The sequence below is a fragment of the Panthera leo genome, chromosome D4 (genome assembly GCF_018350215.1).
Source record: "Panthera leo isolate Ple1 chromosome D4, P.leo_Ple1_pat1.1, whole genome shotgun sequence".
NCBI classification, from domain to species: domain Eukaryota; kingdom Metazoa; phylum Chordata; class Mammalia; order Carnivora; family Felidae; genus Panthera; species Panthera leo.
Genome location: NC_056691.1, coordinates 17,820,619 through 17,848,128, shown reverse-complemented (window position 1 = coordinate 17,848,128; position 27,510 = coordinate 17,820,619). Strand labels below are relative to the sequence as shown.

At 43.9% G+C, this 27,510-nt stretch overlaps 1 protein-coding gene across 3 annotated transcripts in view; it reads right to left on the bottom strand.

Annotated features, from left to right (window-relative positions):
- PCSK5 (proprotein convertase subtilisin/kexin type 5) overlaps nucleotides 1–27,510 on the bottom strand; it is a 447,663-nt gene that overhangs the window by 298,038 nt on the left and 122,115 nt on the right. For all 3 annotated transcript variants that reach the window (XM_042911954.1, XM_042911956.1, XM_042911957.1), the window contains exons 4-5: nucleotides 21,838–21,981; nucleotides 17,458–17,534 (exon numbers count right to left, since the gene is read on the bottom strand). In XM_042911954.1, the coding sequence (XP_042767888.1) occupies nucleotides 17,458–17,534; nucleotides 21,838–21,981 (221 nt within the window). The remainder of the gene's footprint in view (nucleotides 1–17,457; nucleotides 17,535–21,837; nucleotides 21,982–27,510) is intronic.

Here is a 27,510-nt window from a genome sequence, read left to right as displayed (position 1 = left end):
AAAGAGATTTAAATGGATCAGTCAGAAGAGGCACTGCGAGGCATCGTATGTGTCTGATAACTGTCAGTCAAGAGCTCAGACAATCATGAAATTGTGTCCTTTTCAAAGGGAGAAAAGCAAAATGACTTGGCAAACATTTTCTTTTCCTCTCCCTCTGCCACTTTAAAATGGAAGAATTCTGGATCCTTGCTGTTAGCCAAATGGCATTTACAGCTCTCAGTTGGCATGGGGCAGCTGAGAATCTAAAATGAGGAATGCTTATTCCATTTACATTTCCATGGAAACTAGTCACCAACTGGTGAAAACAAGGTAGATCGAATTTTTGAACAAGAATGTTGAAAAAAAAATCACTCTTTTAAAACTTTTCTCTTGCATCAAGATGAAGAGCGTAGCTTAAGGTCAGGAGCACACAGAGATGTCTGTGTGGATGAGCAATTCACCACCGGCTTATCGTTGCAACCCTTCCCATATCACAATAATTACTGCGTTCGTGCATGGGTTTTGTTTTTTTTTTCTTTTTCTTTTTGGTTGCTCTTTGGAGGATGAATGGCCATAAATCCACTAAATAAATAACAGAATAAAATGTGAAAATTAAATGAGTTTTTAAGGGCTGTTTATGAAGAAAAGCTTGGAGTAATCCAGTAAATCCAATAACGCCTTTCAAAATTTACGATCACGTTCCTCTTCTAGGCTCTCTTAACAAACGCATGAGTCAGGAATATGGAGATTTACAGAGGATAAATGAACGAGTCAGTTTTCTTGAAGAGCTCTAGGAGTATTCCAATTTTTGAAACTCTACAATGAAAATCTGACTTTGAAAAGACCACTGACACAGCCAATTATAACACAGCAGAGGTGAGCTCCAGAGCTCTGAGGTCCACTTAATCTTTCCAGGAGAATTTCAGACCCCATGGCCCCCTCTGCCAAAAAAAAAAAAAAAGAACAGAAAAAGAAAAACAAGTCCAGCTACCACTCCTAACGTTTGCACAGGTAGAATATAAATGTTCTAAATTGGGTGGAAATAATTTCCCCCAGACAAATAACAGGATGAAAAGTGTCGATGATTCATTGGACTCACAGCTCTGTCACTGGTCATTCCTGATGACAAAAACCCTACATTAGCTCTAATGCCATTGGTTAGGACCTAGGTCAGTGGGGCCTACGGTATCCTGAACATTCAGAACACGTTACCTGCAATTCTCACAGCAAACTACAAGTAGCTAATTTTGTCTCCGTTTTATATGCAGAAGACCATTAGGTCACCCAGTGGCCAAAAGACTTGCTCGAAGTTGTTCCTACAATCACTTAGCCTTGTTTACCTGTATCAGACTTCCATGTTCATAATCGTCCTACCCAGACACATTTCTCCATTTCTAGCTTGTAACCCCAATTAAAAAATATCACCATGTCTATTTCCAATCTCATGAATTCTGATCTCCTCATATTAGTAAAAGATAAGTATGTGCGGGAATGCCTGACCTCAACCATTGCTATGTTTTGAGTATGCACAACTCATTTCTGATTATTACGATTCCGAAGTTTTAAGGTAAATTTTAGATCTGAAGTTGTTCTTTAAGTGGTTCAATTATTTCCAATTTGTTTCTTTCCTGCTTATGCTAATATTTAAGAGGTTTGACCTTCATTTTTAAGATCAATGTTATGGTTAATAAGAACACAATTATAATAAGACAAGTAGGGGTGTGTGTGTGTATATCAGTCATGAGACAGAAAGAGAACAAGACTGATTTTCACTAAATTTCAAATCTCTCAAGGAATTATCTCAAAAGTCGGTGATTATTATGTGCACGGTCCATTTTTACCTTTTCAACCTAAAATTGTTTAGTGAAAACATTCTTTAAAGGTTATACAACTTGATTTACCTCCTTATTTCCAGAAAGACCTGCACATTATACCTGAAAGAAAATTAAACCCTAAATCAAAGTTTAATTAATTTACAATTTCCTTTCTGATAGCTAAGCATAAGAATCGGTTGATGTTAATGAACACAGCCCCAGGTAATTTGCAATACCTTTTCCCCTTGCAAACTGCACTCTGTTTTTCAGAGTCTAAACAGAAGCTTCTCGATGTCAGCTGTGGCAAATACTTGCAACAATTTTCAGTATAAAGAGAAGTGTTTTTTTTTTTTTTTTTCCTGTTACTGAGACAATTAGATATTTATAGTTATTTAAGACAAATAGAAAAAAAAGTCAGGCCAATTTTCCATAAATAATAATTGGAATATTAGAATAAAAACATAGATGAGTTCATTTAAAATTTTGTATCTGACACTGGTTTTAGACATTTTATCCATAAAAGCTGATATTTTACATCTCATGGCCTGTTTGTCTTCCCTCTTTTCTTAAGTGAAAAGGGGGCAGTGATCCTGCCACTGGGCAGGGAGGTAGTGAGCTATACTCAGCTTCCATTTGGGTCACATGAGTAATAACCCTAACGCATATCGAGATTACATCTCACAGAATGATGACCAAATAACCACATGCGGAGTGCTTACTCTATTCACCAGTCTCCCGTACAAATGAAGCATGCTATGTCCAGACAGTTGTAAAACGATTAGTTAAAACCAGTGTGTAAAGCAGTATGAGTTAAGGGGTGAGGCTAAAACAGAAACATCCTGCGGATTCTTCGCACACACCTCTAGAGCTTACGCATGGTCATAAAGAGTTTGAAGATGCAGGAAAAACATGTTCAGAGTTGAGTTTTAGATAAAAGAGAGGCTGTAGAGAAATTAAAAAAAAAAAAAAGGAATTTCTGGATTTTCCTTTTAACAAAAAAGGAAAGAAAAAAAAAAAGCAAGATGGCTAAACAAGAAGATGCCTTTTATCCCAAAGCTTGTAAGGAGCTCACTGGTCCCAAGACACTTTCGGCCGTTACAAACGTTCTCTCAGTAATGACTACTGCCTTCCATCAGTCATGTTCGAAGGTCAAGGTCAAATGCCACCACCTACCTCCCGGTGCGACCTCCAGTGACAAACCCGCCAACCCATACTTACAGCCTGTGGGACTGGTTTTCCATGGTTTGTTCTGTTTTCTATAAATAGAACTTCTAACTTCAAATACACTCTTAGGAGAAATCCAACCATCCAAAATAGATTCTAATGCAGATTTTAAAAAGGGGAGTGACCTAGTTGAGGAACAGAGGGCTATACTCACCCCATACAGTCACCTGAGTGACACCTGGACAGCCTGAGAGATCCATTCACAGACTCTAGGGTTCCATGAAATACTTTTGGAAAACCGATGGTCTCTAGCTCACATCCTTCCTACTGGTTTAACTGTTGTCCTGTATGAGTTACGTGACGCAGCAATGTTCAATTTCTACAGACTGTAACTGTATCATTAGTTTGCTTTTTAAGGAATAGCCTGGGGCGCCTGGGTGGCTCAGTCGGTTAAGGATCCGACTTCCGCTCAGGTCATGAGCGCACAGTTCTGGGTTTGAGCCCGCGTCAGGCTCGGTGCTGACAGCTCAGAGCCTGAAGCCTGCTTTAAATTCTGTGTCTCTCTCTCTGCGCCTCCCCCGTTTGCGCGCTCGCGCTCTCTCTCAAAAATAAACATTAAAAAAAATTATTAAAAAAAATAACCAAGTCAAAATGCTATTCTTCTCGGAGGTATTCAAAAAGTCTGTTCTGAATGAAACTATATGCCACGTAAGAGGAGCTAAATTCTCACAAACTAACTACATTTATTTCCACGAATTAAAAGTGTCTTGTTTACGAACTCTATATTCCAAAAACGGACATCTAGTATTGTGCTCCAAATTAGAGTCTATTTTGTGACACAAAGCGCATGCGTTTGGAAGCCAGACTCACGTTGGTAAGTTATGGGAACCTGCCTCGAATTTTGTTTCCTTCCTCTGGAAAGAGGGGGCAACAACAATGGGATTTAATTACAGCTCCTTTACTGTCACCGGCTGAGTTAGGCAGAAAAGTAGTTTATTAAAAGGCTATTGAGAAGTTCAGGATTGTTAGGAACACAGAACAACCAAGATGGAGGGTCAGGATGAAGAAAAACACCACCACTCTGCTGAGAGAGAGAGAGAGGGACAGGGAGGAGAATCCAGGCAAGGGAGGGAGAGTTGACCTGGCCTTTAGGTCACTAGCCTGCACAACTGCCGCTGACCTAGAATCTAGATCCCATGACCTAGGCCCTAGACTAGAGCAACGGAGGCCGAGTGAGTTAACAGCATCTGGCATTTTCAGCTGCCGTCCTAGAAAAAGTCTTTGCTCTCTCTCAGGACAGCAAATTCCTCACACATAGAGAATTCAGACACTGGGGCACCAAAACAATGACCTGCTGCCTCTCTGACATGAGCTTTTACAGATCACGTGAGAATATGTGTGGAAATGCTTTGCGAGCCGTAAAGTTCTAGATAAGTAACTATTCTGAGTAGGTGGCTCTATCTGTATTTGAGACAGTGAGGTCTGAGATGACGTGGAAGGATTAATGCCAGTCAAGGGAACCAGAAAACCTGCTCTTTTTTTTTTCTCATTCTCTCCCGGAAAACACATAGTGACCCCGCTGAACTCGATTTAGACCTGCTGAATTTCTAGCTCAAGGCAAAACCAGTCAAGGGCTTCTGGGGAGACAAAGCTGTTCTCTGCTTCCCCACCCAAATCGTGTACCAAGCTTCTCAAACCTGTAGAACTGCTTGCGGGAAGTCAAATAAGCAGCTTGTTTTATAATAATAAATGTAAAACCGTGATGGTGATGTAACAATAACGTCTCAAGTATGAGCCACATGTAGTGTTGACCCATGTATCCGCACAGGCAGAGTTTTATAGGGTATCGCTCAAAACATTCTCTCAGTGTATGAAAGGATTATTCAGTTTTATTAAACAACTCATCTAGCAAGCAGTTACTTGGACCTCCCTCCCCATCCACATTCTCCTGGTTCACTCCAAATACACGTCTTGGAAATCGAAGCGTTATATTCGTGCAGATTTCAGAAACCCATACACCTTGGTAGAAAAACAGGTGAATTTAATATAGGAGTACCATCGTTAACAACATTTACTTTCTTCCCAAAGAAGAAATCTCTCCCTCATTAAAGATACAAACCAAAACAAAACCAGAGAGAAGTCATGAGTATTTTCTTTCGACCGGGATGGATTAAACATGAGTTAGTATTCCCCATAACTAAAATAAGCTTTACAACGGGGATTCTAATCGAAGCCCCTAGAAACACAAGGAGGGAGTTGGAGGACGGTAAATAGAATCAACTGATGTAGAACAGTACGCACGATTCCAAAACATGAAAGGGTGAGCATCCGCATAATTTGCGGATGGCTTGTTCTCATAGTGCCTTTGGGCTCCAGAGATTTCAACCCACTTAAATGAAAACTCCTACAAATACACCGGGGAGTGGGGGGACTTGTTCCATACTTCCATGCCGTGGAACACGGTGCCGCCATGAGAATGCCACCAGTGTTACTCCCCATCGAGGGCTGATGATTTGATATAAAGTCAACTCCTAGAAGAGTTAAGCCATGGTTGCTGGGGCATCTCTGTAGGCGGAAATACTAGACTCACACCCACAGGGACCTCTACTGCCCCGAGAATGGTAAGCCTCCCAGTGTGGAGGAGAAGGTGAATGCTCGGTTAGCAGAGCTGCTGCTGGGACTCGCACCTCGCTTGAGGACCCCATTTGCCCTGGTTTGAATCCAGTTTCAACGAAGCCAAGGCCTCCAATCCTTTGATCCTCTCAACTCAAACCCCAGCTCCTTCTCAGAGGCGCCACCGCCCCCCATATGTTTGCCACTCCTTTAAAAAGCCTTAAAGGGACGTTGTCATTCCTTGAGGAAGAAAAATAAAGAAGTTTGATGAAAGAGCTTGATGTCCAAGAAAATTAGCAAGGGTTGCAATCACAACCGCTGAACAGCGTAAGTTCTAGTCAGATCACCCAGCACCAACTATGGAAACGGGTGCCAAGACTGGGGGCCGTCGCTGAAGGCAGATGTGTGCCTTGTTCTCCGGTGACATCACACTGGCGCCTGTGGGAAGACCCAGGTATCGGACGGTGAAAAACGAAAAGGGATCTGTGACAACCTGATACAGGTGGGGCTGCAGGGTGGGGGGAAAGAAATGAGTCAATATTGGGTGATCAGGACAGGCGTGGGAGGGGGTGTGCCTCTGTGAAGAGAACCCCAGAAGGAGGAAAACCAACCAAGAGCAAAAAGGTCATACAAAATCTTTAGCAGTCAGCTCATCTCAGCCCAGGGTGTCGCCACAAGGTATTTTATCTGCCATCCATGCAAATTCAAATGCATTTACTAGCATATGTAAATTACATGCAGATGGCCTGGGGATATCTAAAAATAGAAAGAGGTAAACTCTCCTAACAAAGGTCAGTCTTTTTTAAAATTCATGAGACCGGCAGCTTGTGAGGAGAACGTGCTGCGGAGAAAGTGGGGATTCAGGGGAATTTGCTGGAGAATCTCCAGGAGTCGACTGTTCTTCACAACTCCTTCAAGCTACTGTCGGTGCAAAATCTCTCTCCACAATTCCCCAAAGCAGGACACGTCCTCAAGACCCCCACACCTTCCTAGAGTAGGAGAAGGCTTCTGAGGTCCTTCCGCTGAGTCTTTCCCTCCTACAGAGAACCTTGCACAGCGCCCCCCCCCCCCCCCCCCCCGTTTCCAGAGTACTCTCAAGGGCTGTCATTTAAGCACAAAAACATTGGGAAAGTGCCTGTTACTTATGTGATTCCAACCTCAAAGAGTCCATATCTCCATATAGAGAAATGTGAAAAGGAACTACCTGCCCTCTGTGAATCAGACTAAAACTTGACCTTATTTCTTAATTCCTACCACCTTAATAATATTAGTAACAGCCATACCGTTGACAATTTTATGTAGTTTCCCCAACCATTTATTTACACAGTAATCACCTAGTTCTCATTCAATTTTCTTTTAAAGATGTTAATATACACTAGAACTGTTTGGGAACAGAGACCTATGCTCCGGTCTTTCCCATGCCAACCACTGATCGGACCATATCCGGAAGCCTTCCTTTTCTTTTTTTTCCTTCCCTCTCTCCCTCTCCCTCCTTCTCTCTTTCCCTCTCTCCCTCTCTCTCCCTCCCTCCCTCCCTCCTTTTCTTTCTCTCCCTCTCCCTCTCCCCTTCCCTCCCTCCCTTCTCTTTTTCTTTTTCTCCCTCTCTCCTTCCCTCCCTCCCTTCTCTTTCTTTTTTCTTTGTTTCTCTCCCTCTCCCTTTCTTTCCTTCCTTCCTTTCTTATAATGATAAAGCTTTCCTAGTCATGTTTCTGCCCTTGGGTCTCTTCAAGCGATGGTGGTTGAGTCCCTTGCTAGAGCAAACTCTGAATAAATCAGCCCTAGACTCATTTGGGTGGCCTTCATTTATTTCCACAAAACAAATACCAGTGGGAAGTCAGACCTATACAATAAATTTCTGTAATAAACGATCTTAGTTATTTGTCCAAAATCACACGTGCACAAGGCATCGGCGGCCTTTATGGACCAGTCCCCTCCCCGAGGAGAAACAGAGTTCTGAGTACCAGCTCTTGGTACAGCCCAGCCAGCTACTGAGTATTTACTGACCACAGTGGCACAGCATTTTGATCATTCCAGCTTTCCCAAGGTAGTAGAAGTTACTGAAGCATGTGCTCGACACAGGAATTAATTTCCCCTCTACTTGACCACAGATTAATTTGGCTATGCAGGTAAATAGGTGCGGGGGAATCAATGAGCTCAAATTCTGATTGCCGCTCGGTGACATTCGACATTTTACTCCACCTCTCTAGACTTTCGGAATGTGGGTTGACGTGTAACAGTAAATGAGAAAGCATACAGATGCGTTAACCTTACTAGCAGCTGCTTACGTCATATTCAACTACAGCGAGGAGCAAGCCCAGAGACTTCTAGTTCTTTGGCTAAGTCAGTCAGGGACATTGAGATACCTGTGTGACAAGGGAGGTTCCAACAAAGATGCTTCTCCCAGGCCACAGACACAGTGAACAACAAGGCTGGGGCTGGTATACAGGTCTCATCAAATCCAACCAATTTTTGTTTTCTCACTACATCACCTTGCCTTCTTTGGTGACCTATTTTATGAGAACTAATCAAATATATTCTAATATAAAAGACCTATTTTCTGCCTTTCCACCTTTGGTTGAGGATCGTAATTGAAATGCACACTTACTGGGGTGCCTGGGTGGCCCAGTCCGTTAAGCAGCCCAGGTCATGATCTCACAGTTTGCGGGTTCGAGCCCCCGCGTTGGGCTCTGTGCTGACAGCTTGGAGCCTGGAGCCTGCTTTGGATTCTGTGTCTCCCCCTCTCTCTGCCCCTCCTCTACTCACACTCTCTCTCTGTCTCTCAAAAATAAATAAATGTTAAAAATAATTTTAAAAAAAGAAATGCGGACCTCCTACTGATATGAAACACACAGAATTATTTAAGTCCACTGGAGCAACAGGTGTCCACTGCCATTCACTGAATTGCCACAACACAAAAACTATGACGTCCCTTTTAGTTAGGAAAGAAAAAAAAAATCTAACTCTAGTCCCTTAACTTAGAAGGCACTGGATTTGAATACGACGACAACCAATATCGAAATCGTATCTTGTCAACTGTTAAAATGAACAATTAGCCAGTTTGTAGTTTGATTATACTGTCAGCCTGTTCTTTCTTCTAAGTATCTGCACAGGGAGTGAGAAAAACAAAACAAGGTGTCTTTTTCTCCCCAGTCTGCCTTCTTTTTCAGCATCTGACATGAGTATCCACTGGCTGAATGCACTCGAAAGGTCTTGAATGCCTTCTCAGCTCCGCAACAATGCACAGCTCACACTGACCTCTCAAGTCCCTGACCTTCGTGCTCTAAATTTTACGTGTTTCAGGATACAAAGAAACAAGAGAAAATAGAAGGATCCAAGGTGGAGGTTAGAGGAGAAGATGAAAAGAGAAAGACAAATAAATATACCTGTCTGGAAACCTTGCTCAAATGCTTAATCCATTATTTAAAAAGGATACTTATCTTTCCCTTACTGCAATTCCACCTGCTTTAGAGGCCTCAGGAATTTGTGAGTTTGTTTTTTAAATAAGAAATTTAAATTGAAGCAACGATCAATTATTCATGTCAATAGCGCACTGGGTTCGCATAAATTATACCCAAACCTCAGTTTAACCTATAGCATCCATCAGACCCTTTATTGAAACTGTTACTGAGAGCCCCAAGAGACTATGCCCCCAAATCCTGGGGAAGAACACCCTGAAACTGACAAAGAACAGAGGGGTCTGAAGACTGAATTATCATGATTATAATCCCCCGAATCATGAACACGTTGTTTTATAAAAATTAATATTTATACTTCAAATGACAGGTATATAAGGATTCTAGATTAGGTAACTATTTTTTGTATTTATTCAGTTCTCACTAAAGAATAAACAGCCATTTACACAACTCCTATGAACCTAGTTGTTTTCTTTCTTGGAAGTGTCTGGACCTTTTTTCACGTACTCTACCAAAGTCACCAGGCTAAAAAACTAACAGGCCTGTGTCAGTCAGGGCCAATCAGGAAATAGCGGATTCTTTTACACTGGGTAACGTGAGAAAATTTATTCAAGGGACTTACGGAAGGATGCGGGCAGGATTTGGGGAAACCGATAGGGAATAGGGTGGCATTCTAAACTAGCCATGCTGGAAAAACCCTGGAACCGTGGGGGAAGGAGTGCTTATCGATGCCCACAAAGGAGAGCTCTTAGGAGGCAAGACTTAGGGCCACCTGACTGGAGTTATGATCTTCCGGTACACGGTTAGTTCCCAATGGTTCAGTAAGGAGGGGGGCAGAGAATAAATACTCCTCCTTCTCCACTCTTCTGTATCCCAGCGATCTCCTGCTTGAGTCTTCCATTGACCAAACCCAATGGGAAGCCAGAGGGCAAGGGGGTCCATTAACACAGTCCTTACAGGTCAGCTTTCTCGGGTACAGAGCAGGCAGGAGGGCCAAAAAAAAAAAAGTAACCAGCCCAAAATTCCAGTATATATAGCACTTTTTAAATAGTTACTATTTTGCCATATATTTTGCTAATTCACCTATATGAGTGATCAAGGTTGATACTCTTCTAATTACTGTAAGACCAAACAAACATTTTATAACCCAAACTAAACTGGAGATTATCGTCTCAGTATCTGTTCTCTCCCTATTCTCTGCCTTGGTAAATGTGACCCTGTCAACCACAGGAAGGGTTTTATAAAAGAAGTCAATTCACAGGCACTGTGAAAAACTCACAGGAGGGTATCCGGCTCAGAGGACAGCGGTGAGAGAAGACATCACAGGGAAGTCACAGCAGATGAAGGGGAAAGGTGGGTCGTGCAGGTTCTGACCGTGGAAGGTTGTATAGGTGCAGCACGTTAAGAGAGTTCCACAAGTCTTGCGGGCTGATAAATACAATGAAGGAGGAGTGGACACACAGGGCAGAGCAGGCTTAATAGTGAGGGAGGAGTAGGGGACAAAGCATCTTGTAGTTTTAACAAAATGTCAAAACATTAAAGGATGTTCTTATTTTGGTTCAGAAATAGTCCCTGGATAGCAGGATGGGGGTAAGACTGGAGATGGGGAAGCCATTTTGGAGATTTTACAAGGATGCAGGTGAGAGAAGGGACAGAACAACGGAAGGCTAGAGGGGAGGCATGGATGGGTTGGGGGTTTAAGTCTTGGCTGAGCTATTAAAGAGGAGGACTAACATGCTGAGGAAGGCAGGGCTTGTGACCAAGGGCCAGTGAGGGAAGAGAGAGGGATGGCTGGCTTCCGGGCTGAGAAGGGCTTTGTCCTGTTGTATTCTAACTGCGTGAGGGCCCAGACCCCGGCCACTTCCCAGAATCTAGAAGATGGTCAAAAATGTTACTTATCTCAATGTATTGTATCGTGAACCCAACACGATAGAAACGGATTTTCTAAAATATTTGTTGTATGTTCTTTCATGCACATAGAATCCGTACCTGCATATGAAAAGTGTCAGACATTTTTCATAATTGTCTGTTCTATATACTTTAAGAACATGTACAACTGTAGCACACACAATTGCAGTCAATGCCAAGTAAATTCATTTGATGACCACTGTTTAAGTAATTCCTACATAGTATATTATAGTGCCATTTTCCAATAGGATTAGAGGAAAACTGTTGGAAGTATTTGGAAAAACAAACTGGCCTCTGATACTGGCCCTGCTTTTCTTTGGTAGGCTCATTTCTGACCTATTTAGCTAGATGATAATTTTATCCGAGCTTCTTTGACTAAATCCGGGTATAAAGAAATAAGGCTTCTATAAAAATGTCTGTCCGGGTCCTCCACCTATTTTTTAATTGGATTAGTTGGGGGTTGTTTTGGTGTTGAGTTGGAGAAGTTCTTTATATGTTTTTGGATACTAACCCCTTATTGGATATGTCATTTGCAAATAGCCTCTCCCATTAAGTAGGCTTTTTGTTTCGTTGACGGTTTACTTTGCTCTGCAAAAGCTTTTTATTTTGGTAGAGGCAGACCCAATAGTTTAATTTTGCTTTTGTTTCCCTTGCCTTAGGAGACATATCTAGAATAATGCTGCCATGGCCAATGTCAAAGAAACTATGGTCTATTTTTGTCTAGGAATTTTATGGTTTCAAGTCTCACATTTAGGTCCATTTTGAGTTTATCTTTGTGCATGGTGTAAGAAAGTGGTCCAGTTCCATTCTTTTGCATGTAGTAGCTGGTCCAGTTTTCCCAGTACCATTTGTTGAAGAGAATGTCTTTTTTCCCACTGTCTATTCTTGCTTCCTTTGTCATAGGTTAATTGACCATAAAAGTGTGGGTTTATTTCTGGGGTCTCTATTCTCTTCCATTGATCTGTGTGTCTATTTTTGTTCCGATACTATAGTATTTTGATGACTACAGTTTTGGAGGATATCATGAAATCTGGGATTGTGATACGTTCAGCTTTTTCTTTTTTTTCAGATTGCTTTGGCTATTTGGGGTTTTTTGTGGCTCCATAAAAATTTTAGGATTATTTGTTGTAGTTCCGTGGAAAATGTTGGTATTTTGATAGGGATTGCTTTAAATCTGTAGATTTCTTTGAGAAGACACGCATATGGCCAAAAGACACATGAAATGAGGCTCACCATCACTCACCATTGGGGAAATACAAATTAAAACCACAATCAAATATCACTTTATATAGGGTCAGAATGGCTACAATCAAAAAGACAAGAAATAACAAGTGCTGATGAGGATGTGGAGAAAAAGGAACCCTTGTGCACTAGTGATGGAAATACAAACTGGTATAGCCACTGCGGAATATAGTACAGAGGTTCCTCCAAAAGTTAAAAACAGAATTACCCTATGATCCAATAATTGCACTACTGGGTATCTACCCAAAGACAATGAAGACGCTAATTCAAAAAGATACATGCTTCTCTGTGTTTATTGAAGTGTTATTTACAATAACTAAGATATGGAAGTGACTTACATGTCCACTGACAGATGAATGGACAAAGAGGACATCACACATGCACACACATGCGCGCGTGCGCACACACACACACACACACACACACACACACACACACAGTGGAATATTATTCAGCCATAAAAAAGAATGAAATCTTACTACTTGCAACAACGTGGATGAACTGAGAGAGTATTAAGCTAAGTGAAATAAGCCTGACAGACCAAGACAAATACCACAGGATTTCACTTGTGTGGAATTTAAGAAACAAAAGAGCAAAGGGGGAAAAAAAAAGAGACAAACAAAACAACCAGACTCTTAAATACAGAGTGCAAACTGGTGATTACCAAAGGGGAGGTGGGTGGGGAATGGGTGAAACGGATAAGGGGAATGAAGAGGACACTTCTGTTGATGAGCGCTGAGAAATGTAGAGGATTGCTACACCGTTATATTGCACACTGAAACTAATATGACACTACATGTTAATTATACTTGAATAAAAAAATTAAAATACATAAATAAGGCTGCTACCTGTCAAGGTTGGAGATCTAAAGATAAGGCCAAGTATCTAAAGAGGTTTTTTTTTTCCCCCTCTAGAATTGAGTTAAAGTATTTTCTGCATAGGTAGAAAATGCTGACTCATTGGCTTTGCTCTGGAGTACTATTTGCTGACCACAGTCCTCATCTGTGGGCACGAGAAAGAGAAGGCCACACACAACTTTGGTTTCTACAACATGGTGGCATTCTGAAAACCGGAAGCGATATGTGCAAAGGAGACTGAAGAACCAGAAAAACTGTGCTTCGTCCACCCTTAAATCTTCCTGAAAATCGAGGTAAGAAAGGAAGATGAAAAATTCATTCCTTTTGACAAATGAGTCTTTAACCTACGGAGTGGTTCATTTTGAAAAGGAATTCGATTCTGGGCCCACGTATCACACATTCAAGATAAAATGTGTGCTCTCACCTCCCACTAAATATGTTGCCATGACTTTTAAATGGAGAGAACATTTAACAAGAGGCAAAGCAGGGAAGGGGAGATCTAACTCAGACATCAATAATTCATTTATCAGAAATAGGAGTAGCGGTATGAAATGCCAGGAGACTCTTTCATTCGCAGGGAGGCATTTCTATTTTAAGCCTAGAACAACGCAGTCACCTGTATTCAGCAAGCCAATACAAATGGAGGCAAACCTGAATGGCAGGACACATTGTGTGGTCTCCTCGAGTACGGCTATTTCTATAGCACCTGTTACGGGGGATGTGAAAAAGCGACAAAAAAGGAATCTTTACAACTTTTGTACTTCAGACGTGATTTCCGTCACCCCAAGGCGTCAGCACTAGACACGTAACCGTGTCAGTTTAACAGAGATGATTGGCATGGAATTTTGAGGGTGCAATCTCTTGGAGTCCTAAAACCCATCAGGCATTAGAGCTTCGTAAGTCCTCTGCTAATTAAACCCGTTGGTGAGCTGCCCAAATTATTTCATCCTCATATCCCGTAAGCATTTAGCCCAGAGCCATTCACCAAGTAGGGTCTCGGTGAATACCTGAAGGATGAATGAACAAATGCAGCTAAGTATGAAATAATTCCAGATACATACTGGTCAGACCATATAAAGAGGAGATATTCGCATATCGTGGCCCTCAACTATTGCTTTCTGATGACGATTAGAAATTCCTCCCCTTCACTATCATACAGCAAATTCAAAGATTCATGCTCTGCTGAAGGAGATGGGGAAATAGAACTGAAGAAAAGCAGATTTACTGTAGACTGAAGGAGCCACAGCCCTCAGCACCTAAAGCAACAGAGAAACCTACCGAAACGTCTAACCCTGGAAATAAACGAAGACCTCCAAGTATTAGATTAAATTAGAAATGTTCCTATGCACATATCTGTTGAGCTGATTGCAATTTTTAATTGATTATTTTTTAATGTTTATTTACTTTTGAGAGAGCAAGAGAGAGACAGAGTGGGAGTAGGGGAGGGGCAGAGAGAGAAGGAGACACAGAATCCGAAGCAGGCTCCAGGCTCCGAGCCATCAGCACAGAGCCCGACGCGAGGCTCGAACTCACAGACCACAAGATCGTGACCTGAGCCGAAGTCGGACGCTTAACCGACTGAGCCACCCAGGCGCCCCTTTAATTGATTACTTATCAAGAACCAGATATAGGAAGAGAGCACACAATTATAATAACAGCTATAATTATCTAGCACCTAATATGTAGTCCGTTTTATTATGCTTGGTGTTTTACATGTGTTACTATTCGTTAGAAGCATTATTATGATTTTAGAGATTAAAAAAAAAAAGCACTAAAGCTCAGAGTAGTTAGGGCTAAAGATTATGAAGCTAATTCAGGAGAACCAAGGGTAACTGTCAACTCTTCTAAACTATAAACCTGCTGCTAATTTCCTGATGCCAAGTGACTTCCATTCAAACAGAATTATCCAGCTACAGATCCATGCTTAAAGACACATCCATCAATCACATCTATAATTACGGTCTAATGAGCAGAGAGGATATCTTAACCCCAAATGCCTGACGACACGCTTGTGTTCGGCCAAAAAGAGAATCAGGCGGCTGAGAGAAGGGAGGGGGACATCTGAGGCCCCAGGTCGCTCTTAGAAAACAAAGGGAGGGGACGCTGGGGTGGTGCCCTGTTTCACTGTCAAGACCACAGATGTAAGCGCACGTCTAGAACAATGCCCGTGTGCGCCAATAGCTAAACCCACGCTGCACTCAACGAACCACGGACGGTACTTAGAATGGGTCAAAACAGGACACGCTAAAATCTGCCAGAGTGAGCAGGACCCTGGCCATGCTTCTTGAAAAAACAGGTCTTGGGGCGAGCCAAGTTTGAAAGGAAGTCTCGCAAAAGATATGGTTTTCACAAGGCAGCCCGTGAAAAGCCCTCAAAGCCAATACTCAAAGAACTGTCTGTGTTAACGACAGACTCTGTGGTCGGCGACGTTGGCCGCGTGTCAGACACACCCTCCGAGAACAGTCACCGTCACCACGAGGGTTTCAGTGCAGAAAATCGCCACGTGTAGATTCAAATAAGACCGTTGAGGGAACAAAACATTTTTGGCTTCTACCTATCGCCCCTCTTGTCCCTCGACATCCTGCACAAATACACTCCGGGCGTGAACATGATCTAGTCTTGCCTGTGTGTTTCCTGTTTCTCTTTGCTCTGTACACATGTTGATGGAATAAATTAAGCCAACGGATATAGTATAGTAGGATTCCCCTACGTGCTTGCCTTGAAAACCCAAATTTCTTCCAATAATGCCACTAACATATTAGACAACAATGTAAGGATACTGTGAAATTTGCATGTGTCAACGCACAATTTTGTCCCAGAAACTCCAGGTGAATGGAGCAAACGCACCTAGCTCTGTGGGACTACACAAACTCTGCAGGGATGCACACCCCAGGATCACCATCGTCCACGCTTGTCCACACCTGCGGCTGCTAGTCCCTCTTAGATTTCAAGCCCCTCACCTTCCGCTTCACGGTACCTGGCAAGTTGTCATATTTCCGAAGACCATCCTGTGGCGGGGGGGTGGGGGGGTGGGGTGTCGTCTGTTCTGTTTACTTTTCCCCTCACCTCCCAACTGGCTAATTTTCCTCTCTCTTCTTTGTTCTTTTTCAGAATTTTAATCTTTACCTCCGTTGTTTTCTCTCGCACACAGAGCGGCAGGCACCTGAGCAGGAGTCGACGGCGTGCATTGTCTCAAATTAGAACCCTTTGTGTGAAACTCACTATAACTTTAAGCAATGTGATCTGAACAGGAATGACTAGGACTGAAAGAAAACTATCCAGTGCAATTTAGGTCCCTTTCTTCTTTTGTTTAGAAGGTTCTGCAAATTCTATCTAAATCGTGATATATATTACTGCTTTCACCACTGAATCCGAACTGCACCATTTACTGAATCATTAGCAAACAGCGTATTTTCCACAGTAACATTTCGAGGCTTCTTTGTAGGTGGTGAAAAGAGAAAAAGAAAAAGAAAAAAATAGAAAACCCCAACGTACAGTCACAATTATCTAGGTCAGATGGTTTTATCTAAACTTATTGACTGACTTAATCAAATAATACTGAGACATTTTTCCCTAAAGAAAGGCAAGGGCTGGAAATAGCACATAATAAATGGGCAAAACACTTCTCTTGGCTACTTTTGAGATCCTAAACTAAATCATGTTAAGTAAAAATTGAAATGATAGTATTTAAATCACAGCACTATCCTGGAGCTTTGCGGTTGAAGGAAAAAAAGCTAATGTGATCTAGAGATTAGAAATATCTACTAATCCTTTAAAGAATCTGGGTCATCTTAAGCAAGAAAAACCATTCCCACTTACTTTCTCAAGAATGTTCAGATATCCCAAGGTATCGAATGGATGTGCATTTTCATTTGCTCTCGCAAAAACTACTTTACTAGCTGGAGAGTAGGAAAGTGGTTAAATGGGTTTCTATGGCTCTTGACTGTGAGGATATAAAGGGTAATGGGTTCTGTACACGGCAAACCTTATAGGTATTTCATGTATATTAGCAGAAAACACAATCACTACAGAAGAAAAAGCAAGTAAGAAAGCCCCTGGGAGAGACCTGAAGCACGGCAGTCAGTGAAATTTGTTGAGTTTAACAGAATCAAGTAACTCTTTGGGGGGACGCTTTGTTTGGCCTCTCACTTTGAACCCCTGCCCCAGCCCCCCAAAATGGGTCACAGGCCAATTACCTCTGGGGGGGGGGGCAACATACCCCAACTGTGCCCTCGAGAGATGGAAACACTGAGTCTTGCCCCACGGTTTTCTCTGCAACTGCTCTTACAGTATAGACCACCCCTTTTCACGACCCAGAAGCCTCAGCACAAAAAGACTTGTTCACCTTGGAGCAAATTTACAGATCATTTGTTACCAAGGATTTCCAAGAAGACACTCCCCTCAGCAAGAACAGAAAACACAAATCTCTGGCGGCCACGCACCAGCCACCCCTCCGCCAGGCCTTACTTGTTCTCATTGCTGGCATCGTAACGAGGCATTGGGTCCAGATCATTCCCGTTCACGTCACAACTCGCCAGGGCATCCTAGAGCCACAGAGGGGAGAGTGCAAGGAGACAGACGTTTAGTAATTAGCCATTAACCTGAAGGCTCATGCATTCTTAAACACATTTCTGCAAGCGAGTAATTAGATTAAATAATACATTCATGGTCCGCTGATGTCAGGATGCCTTGTTCAGTAATAATCAGTGTCATATTTTTCTCCTTAAGGTCAAGAAATACTCTCCACAGACCTAGGAAGAACACAGACCATTCTTGCCAATACATCTTCCCTCATATCTAGAACGGACCCCTCGCCCGATTCCTTTGAAGATGTCCGCAGCGACTGCCTTTTCGGTCAAGAACTCTTGGGCTTTCTAGAAGCAAAGTGATTTATTTCCCGTGAGTTCTCTCTCTATACCTTATTTCACTTCTTGAGTAAGTTCTTTAAAATTCGAAGATTTTTGAAGACAATTCACAAACAGTTGGCAAGCCAATTAAAAATTGGTGTTAGAAATCTATTCTAGTCGGTATCATGGTACCTCTATTAGGCAGCATTTGCCTGGTTTCAGAGGTCGTATCTACTATAAAAGAATCTGTACCTCAGACTTTTCAGTAGTACCCAATCACCTTTTGCTCCAACCAAAATAATGAACAAAGTTTTATCATATGTCAAGGCTTCAAAAGAAGACAAAAGTAGCCGTGAAATCAAAGTTGGATCTGTTCGCTTTTATTTTTAATTATTTTTTTTAGATTTTTAAGTTTATTCATTTCTTTTTGAGAGAGTGAGTGAGTGAGTAAGCGGGGGGGGGGGGGGGGGGAGGGGGGGGGAGGGAGAGAATCCCAAGCAGGCTCCGTGCCAGCACAGAGCCCCAACATGGGGCTCGAACTCACGAACTGCGAGATCATGACCCGAGCCAAAAACTGGAACTGGACACTCAACCAGATGAGCCACCCAGGCTCCCTTGTTTGCTTCTATTTTTATTATTTGTTTTTATTTGAGAGAGAGAGAGAGAGAGACTGAGTGCAAGTGGGGGGCAGAGAGAGAAAGAGACAGACAGACAGAAGCCTAAGCAGGCACTGCACTGAGTATGGATCAATCTGACGCAGGGCTTGATCCCATGACCCTGGGATTATGACTTGAGCTGAAATCAAGAATCAGACGTTCAGCCAACTGAGTCACCCAGGCGCCCCTAGATCTGTTCGCTTTTAAAAGCAATTGTGAAAAATCTCCAAATTTCTAAATTTCTAAATTCCCAAAAAGAAATTACCGGCTTATTTCATCACTCACATTTGTATCACTGTAGGTAGCACTAATTTAGAATGCTCTGGATTTTCCGATGCTTTTGGGTAATGTCTACAGTATTGGTAAAAGTAAATGTTATCTTTGTTTTCTATCTTTATCAAGGGTCTTGTTTCTGAAACTAACTTGTGGTACATAGAGTCTGATGTTTGGAGAAATTAAGCAAAAGACACAGGACATATAAAGGTGGTCGGTAAGTCCCTGCTTCTCGTACAAAGGTGGCCCCGTAGCCCCCCGCAGTGGTCACTAGAGCATCGAGTATAACTTCCTGATTTTCCTCTTAAGGAAACAGAGGCCTAAGACAGGTTAAGTAACTTGGCCAAAGGCGTAAAACAAACCAGCCTGTGGAACCAAGACTGGAGCCCGGGCCATCTGCCTACCCCCCGACCCCCCATCCAATGGGCTTTTTCTCTACACTTCACCAGCTCCAACATCAAGACAAACTGAGAAGGCACCGGTACCGCTAATCACAGATACATTCTGGAGCATTCTTTCCAGGAGGAAAAAATGAAAAAAGGCAAGGAATGCAATCGTAATTAGAGTAAAGCTATCTGTGTTTACACAAATACATTCCTAGGTGGAGGGGAGCAGGAACACCCTATAAAAAGCACACTGTGCGTGACAGGAAAGACTTCTCTGCTGAGAGAGGTACCCACAGTTCTGTTCTCTTCTAGGACCCGGGCTCACTCACTGTGGCCTTCAGGCCTCCATTTCTCCCCTATCATCCGAGGAGACTGAACCGAAATTTCTTTTTAGCTCTCAAATTCTTTGCTGTGAAGAGACAGCGATGTCTGGGTGTGCTCGGCGGCAGGGTGAGAGCAGCCGCTCAAATGTTTCGTTCAAATAAGAACTAAATGAATTTGCAGTTCCTCCCTCTCTCTTTTTTTAACCCGAGGGACAGTCCTCTAGTTTCGGGGCGATCGTTTCAACATTTCATTGTAAAAAATTAATCTGTGAAGTCCCTTGGCGGAATTTTTTTTGAAACCAAAAGGGCAACGGGGTGGGACACCGTGAGGGAAGGTTCCGGCGCAAGGCGACACGTGGGGGGGGGTGGGGTTTGCGTGTGAAGGAAGGTCTTCCTAGTCAGAGACAGGGGTGACTGTGAGCCAGAGCTGGTTTCGGAGGCGCCAAGGGAGTGACTCAGAGGTCTTTTGTTTGCAGAGATAAAAATGGAGTCTCTTCAGGAAAATTCATTTAAGTGTCATGACGTGAGACAGAGCACATGAGAAGGCAACGTTGCGGAGGATGGGGCCGTTTCCCCCGAAATGGTTTGTCAGTAGGTAAGAGAGAGACGCGGAGGAGAAATGGTCACGGGGGCACAGGGGCACGGTGATCCCCGGGGTGCCCAGAAGCCAGGCCTTTCCATGCCGAAGGAGACAGAGATACAGGGAGATGAGATTTCAAGAAGGCATCATAACCCTGTCTCTGAAATGGGCCTCAGGGAAAAGGTCAGGTCCTTTCTGAGTGATCCAAAGACAACATTCCTCAGGGCCACTCTGTGCCCACGAGTGACTGAGGAACACGCGCGAGAGAGAAAGAGAGAGAGAGAGAGAGAGGCAACAGGCACACCGGGAGGACAAGTCCTTTGCGCTAACGCGCATGGGGAATCTACGGGCACGCCCCGTCTCGCAATTCTCGGCCAGCTCAGGGCACAGTGTGACGGGCTGGGCCTGCTGAAGTCATGAACCGGAACACGGAAGGCAAAAGTCTGAAGCGATATGGTCCTCCCACTCACATAGCTCGGGGTGGGTCCCCTCTGCAAGCGGGGGACAAGGCTTCCCACCCTGGCCCACGACTTTTCCTCCTTTTGGGTCAATAAGGGTTCTGCAAGGGGCAGCTGACTTCGCCACGATTTAGAGCTGCTTGTATTCCCGGGGATAGGAGAGGAAGCTTGCAAGCGGACAGAAAAGTCACCAGTTTTAAGAGAAAACGTTTCTTCAACACCGACATGAAAATATAACTTAGGAAGACTCAACGCGACCCGATCTTTGGAATCAAAAGGAATGGGGGAGGAAGGGAGAGGGAAGGTGGGTGAAAGGAGCTGAAGGGTACGAGCCACACAGGGGTATCAGTGCTTCTGGGTGGCAACAGAAAAGAGGTCCGAGGGAAAGTCAGAAGACATGGGTCTGAGTGGGATCCACCTGGGGTTTCTGCTGAGCCTCCATGGGAATCAGGGCTGTATCTGCAGATTAGTGGGGGATCGTTGCGGGCTCTCTGTACCAGAAGAAATATTTCAAAGAGAACCCTAAGGTGTCAGGCAACACAAATTGAGGCCAGACAGAGAATGGCATTGTGGCGAGATAATTGTGGCACTTTCGACAAAACTTGCAAAGGGGAAGCCAATGGAAGGAATGATCTTGGAGAGTAGAGGACAGAGGGTTCACTGATACATTTCCAGGCAGTGGATATCACGGTGGTAAAGGGGACCCAGAGGCCCTAGGGGCAGAAACTGACCCCAGTGTTCGGTGGGCACCGGGTATCAAAACCAGGATTTTCAGGGCGAGTACTGAGCCTCAGCACTTTCACTAGGTCCGTGGTCTTGGGCTCATCCTATACTCTCCAGGAGTCCTGGAATCACTATTCCTTCCTAAGGAACTGACTGCTGCTTCCTAGGAGTAGTAGGAACGTGATCATTATTGTCCTGTGAAAACGGACAGGAAGAAAGGGACCGGCTGGATAACTTGAGAAAAGTTCTAAACCCGCTTTTCTCTATACAAGAGACAGAGCGCGTTGCCTGGCTGCGTGGACGGATCACTGAGAAGAGCGGTCATTGTCAGTGGTGACTGGTGTTGGTGGTGGGGGTTTCTGCTGCCTTCTCACCTGCATTTTGTCACCAGAACATCAAAGGCACCTGCAAGTGGAAAGCGGGGTCTCCTGCTTCCCGCGTTCGGAGGGCGTGGCTCGTCTAAGACGAAAACACTATTCGGAGCCTACCGTCTCCGTCAGCTGCATTTTCCCGCCGTAGCCCCTCTTTTTGCCAATCCTGACACGAGTCCCCTTGTTTCCACGGGGGAGGGGAGGGGCTCCGACCCACAGCCCACACTCACATAGTTCTGCAGCAGGTCCGGATGGGTTCTCTCGATGCCATCGTCCAAGATGGTCACCACGATGTTCTTTCCCGTGTAGCCTCTCTTCCAGGCTCCTTCGATATTCATGTCTGATTGGCAGGGATGCGTGTTGTCGCTGCAGTGCTATGGAAGGAAGACGGAGAATCAGACCGCGCGGGTTACCGATAACTGGAAGGTGCGCGAATCATCTGCGGGTCGAGATCGTGCACCGAGTTAGCAGAAATCCGGTGCCTGCCTGCAGAGCAGGAGCACGGGCCTCTAGCACAGTAACAGGAGGAAGCGGGAAGGGTGGATGTGGGGAAGGCAAGTGAAAGAGAAATCTCTCCCGCCGGCTCTGCCCTGTCCAAATACCATACATCCTTTGGGAGAAATGGAATAAAAGAAAGTATATCCCGACAGCAGAGTAACGGAAGTATCACTTGATTGTTAGCATGAATCGATGGCACACGGAAAGGCATGGTGACATTTCATTTATAAACTCAACCTAGGTAACTAAAGAACATGTATTTTATAATTTCTTCCCCAGGCACCTGGAAACCAGGCTAGCCAAAAAAAAAAATGAGAACTCAGGCAGCTTCTGGACAGTGTCAGCCAGAGGTGTGCTACCATGAGAAACTCACGGACGGGAAGAAAAATAACAGTTTTGTTGAGCTGCTTTTGATGAATTCACCACGGCGGTCGTACCAAAATACGTAGGGGGCAAACACACTCAGTCAGCGGCGCTTTGAGAAGGGAAAGAAGAAAGAGAACCGAGTCTGGACAGGTAACACGCACAGGAAAGGCGTGTGAGGGCTTCAGGGGGCAGGCTGGAGAAACACGGACGCTTAGCACGTTACGTATCGTCATTTCATTCCACAATGGCTACAACATATAAACACATCAAGAAATGCATTGACCCAGGGCCTCCTCCTGACAGGCCAGCATTTGCCCAACCCATACAGTTGCCTCCTCGGAGCGTCTCTCTCTCCAAGGTCCCTCTGAGTGGCGTTGTTTCCTCGGTAGGGAAACAAAGGGACAAAGACGTGCTGTGACTTAATGCCACCCCGGATCCTACCATTCTGGATCTTCACGAAGGGGAAGAGAATGCAAGCTCCGGAGGCTCTGGGCATAATGGAGATCCGGCTGCCATGGACTCGCGTGGCGTACGTTTTATTGAGCACTTACTCCCCCCCGGGGTATGGCGGCGAACGAGGCAGATGAGGTCCCTGTTCTGACGACCCCTCTAAAGAGGAGACAGACACAGGTAATGAAGAAAAAAATAAGTAACACCATTCAGAGCCCTCCGTGGCTTTTAAAGGAATTCAAGAGGGTGATACGAGGGTGAATGCCGAGGGCCCATGCACACAACTCTAGGCGGGATGGGAGGTGGGGCCCTTGGTCTCAGGAAGTGAAGTCAGACCTGATGCCTGATTGGTGAGAAAGGGCTGCTCTGCCCAGAGCCTACAGCTAAGCGTGTCGGTAAAGGACACGATAGATGCAAGGGTATGTAATATACCCTTATAATATAAGATGGCAGACAGCTTAGCACATTGAAGAATGAGAAACAAGGTGGCGTAGGGCGGAAGCTTGGGGACCAAGGGAAAGAATGGCTTGGAAGACAGCCAATCAGAAGGGGGAGCGAGGTCAGACCATCCATGACCGGGCTTTTGTACTGACTGCACGCCGAGTAAATGGACGCGCACCTCTCTCCAAACTTCATCCATCAAAATCCGACGCTAACGAGAGACAGATACCTCTAACAGCCCGTGACATGAATTTGCAAATTTATTCTCCAAATGAGGCTGCCTTTTATTGACTGCTACAAACACACCTGAGTAGTGGATTCATCCTAACAAGCCCCTGGGGGGCTCATCTCTTTTATGAACACTTGTCTCTTTTTCTCACCGTCTGGACTTCTTTCGGACACGCGAGGCCCTACACACACACACACACACACACACACACACACACACACTCTACTACGGCACTGACCCAAATTCCGTTCTCCCTGCCTGCCCCCAGTTTTCCAGGCACACCTCAGCACCCACCTCTTCCCACAGAGACTTCTCATGTCCTTCAGCCCTCCTCGTCTCTCTCTTCTCCTGCCCTGAACTCAGGGGTGGAGACAGACAGACACATACACAGACACATGCTGCCCTACGCAATCCGACTCCTACTTGCTATATTCTGTTGAATCGTTGTTGACTGTTGCCTCTTGTGTGTGGACTTTGTCTTATGGATTGTGGGCCCCTACAAGACTATGCATTAAACGAAGCCCGACCTAGGATTTCAGGCAATATCGGGCTGGTCACACGCCAGAAGTGAGGGCACATCCTCAACCTTATTTCCAAGTGCACCGCCGCGATTAAACTCTCTGCTCGGACCTCGTCGGAGATATCTAGCCAGCTAATCCTCGGTTAACGGAGACGATCACGAAAGGAACAGTGTAGATTTCCGAAATGCCTCCGTGGTCCAGAAGTCTCCTTCTGGCCAAGAGTGTGGGCCTCTCCTCACCGAACACTGTAATGTAACACAAAGCAACCTTGACAGGTTTCCATTTCATTTTCTCTTTTTCAAAACCTGTTCTGGCCACCTGTGGTATCGTTTGCGAAATGAAATAATGTTAATGTGGCCAAGAGGTGGGCTGGAGGAAGGAAATGCGCAGGAAATGGGTAACCCACAAATGGGATAACCATCCTGGAGTGGAGGGATGCTGCCTGAAATTGTAATTATGAAAATTGAAGAAAACCAGCCGTCTATGGAAAACATGTGTGTTAAAAGTGAAGCAATTAGGTTTCTTTCTTCCACCTCTGCTTCCGTTGAATCTGACTTTAACAGATTAAATATTTTTGTGCCACCTTTTCTTCTTTTCATCTGCCAACATGGAAGGGGAAGGAGAGGAAATATCCAATTGATACTTTCATTTGGATAATCTAATACAGCAAGGAGCCAAAACGTCAAAGGAAAAAATAAATCAGAGCCTGGAGTGTTTCTTGCAAATGAGTAATTAGGTCAGAGGACCCTTAAATCAGAACCCTAAATTCTGAATGGGATCCTTAGATTTTTAACACATGTTCATATATACATATATAATATTTATTAATTTTTGAGAGACAGAGAGAGAGAGAGAGAGCAAGCATGAATGGGGGAGGGGCAGAGAGAGAGGGAGACACAGAATCCGAAGCAGGCTCCAGGCTCTGAGCTGTCAGCACACAGCCCAACGCGGGGCTCAAACTCATGGACCATGAGATCATGACCTGAGCTGAAGTCGGACGCTGAACAGGCTGAGCCACCCAGGAGCCCCTTTAACACATATTTTAAGTGTTCCAGACTTCCAAACATGTTCCTGATATGGTTGCTTCATACAACCAAGGTATCCAAAGAGCAAAGACTGGAAAATGTTGATGTGAGTCAACAATGACCAAAGATGAGAATTAGTCTCTTCCTTAACTGCCTTGTTGAGATGGTCTTTAAACCGGTCTCTACTTGATGTGAATCTGTGTCACGGCATCGCCCAAAGGCAAAAGGGACTTAGAATAGCCACGATTTCCTCATAGTCAATCACATTGAGATCTCTGCCAGAGCTGAGCCTAAAGACTGGTTTTTGAAATTGTTACCACACATGCAGTCCATAGACCGGTATTCACAAAAGAGGCCAGTCAGACCCTTCTAGCTATCCGAAGTTGATGAAAACCACATTATGTGCGCAGTGTATGCAACATGAACTGTTTATAATAAACGTATGCACCTTCAGTTCTGAATAATGTACTGCCTTTCCATGATGGTCTATGCACAGGTGACTCAATATTTAGACACAACACAAAAGGGAACATACCTGCAGAAACAATGATTGCCACCTATGTCTCCCACTTCCTCATCCAGAAAAGCTTTTATTCTTTTTAGGAATGAAATTTTAAAGAGTTTGCTCTGTGAGTTTCTAGAAATGGCCTTTTCCACACCAGGGTTATGAGCCATTCTGCTTATAAGCCACTCTGCGTGTGTCTGCTTTTCTTGTGTCCTCATAAACGCATCACAGTGTTTGCTCATCGAAAGAACAGTTTATCCTGAAAATAAACACCTTTGCTATGTTCTCACCATTGTTTGGGGGGGGGGAGGGGCAGAGGGCTACTCTCAACGTCATTCTTTTTAAACTTCTCCAAGTTCTGAGGGTCTTCACTGGCCTGCCAACTTATATGCTCCCAAGAGCCATTAACAATGAAATCATCTACCGTTCACTGTTACCAGCACAGTGGCTGATAAGACTGCATCTCTGACAACATAGTGTTAATAAAGAAATACATAAAAATTCTGCTTCACAGACAAATTCAGAAACCCATCTAGTCAACTGAGTAAAGTGTGCACATACTTGAAATTCTCTGTAGAATGTGGAGTCCAAAAGATGCAAGAAATTGCAAACAAAAAAAAAACACTAGAATCGATACTCCCTTAAGGGGAAATATAACTGACACCTACAAGATCCTTACCAGGGCCAAGCATTGGACTAATCACTTTTTGTGGTCTAAGGCTCAGAACAACTGTTTGAAGGCGGTCCTTTTATCATCTGCTTTTAACAGATTAAAAAAAAAACGGGGCTTAATCAGTCTAGGTAACCCCTCTGAGTTCACGCCGCTGGTCAATATTAACATGAGGATTCAAAAGGAAGCTGTCTGACACCAGACCATAGGGCTATGGAAACTCTTCCGTTAAAACAGAAGGGGCTTAGAGGAAGTCACAACACACACAAATCCATGAGTAGATAAGGAGTAGATGTTGGACAATGGAGCACCAGTAAAGAAATTCAAATCACAAATCTCACTTGCCTTAGCACTGTGATCAGTGCATTCCAGTGATAAGGTAGAATACAGATGAGTAAGACTTTAGGGACCTAATTTTTCCTAATTCTACTTATTCCAACACATCTTTTAGGAAATCACCTAATATTTTCAATTTTAATTTTAATAGTTTCAATGACACAGGGTTCACTTCTTTACTAAATAGCCAATGATTGCTGGTAAATCAATTCTTTAATAAAAAAAGGAAAAAAAAAAAAAAAAAGGAAGCTTGGGCTACATGCCTGGCTTGGTCAGAAGAACATAAGACCTCAATCAGAGCTGTGAGTTCAGGCCCCACATTGGGTATAGAGATTACTAAAAAAAGTAAACTTAAAAAAAATCCCTTATTTGTAGCGTTTGCCAATTTCCATGGTGTAAATCCTCCCATCACGTGCAGTCTTAAAGCACGCTCACAAAATCCCTGAATCTCTAATAATAAGCTCTCGTGAGCTCTTAGAAGGCAGATCCAACAAACCACAGGAACGACTCACTCCACTGTCAGCCTTGCTCCATTTCCGATGACGTTGTCCCTTCCAGTGCGTCTGACATCTGCTTCCCAGTACTTGGGAACTACTGGTAAGTACCCAGGCATACTTGTCCCCTTCACAGTTTTCAGACAATCATTTTACTACTTCTTGCATTTATCTGGAGAGGATCTTTCTTTACCCTTCCTTTCTCAAGGCTACCTGAAGAAGTTGGACTTTGGACTTTTGTGGCCATAAGCTGATGGGCTCTTCTTGGGATACATGAAATAGAGGTTCTGTGACTCCAAAACCAAAGAGGACTTCACAGATTTTTTTAAAATCTCAATTCAGCTAGGGAAGTCCTAAGACGGTTACTA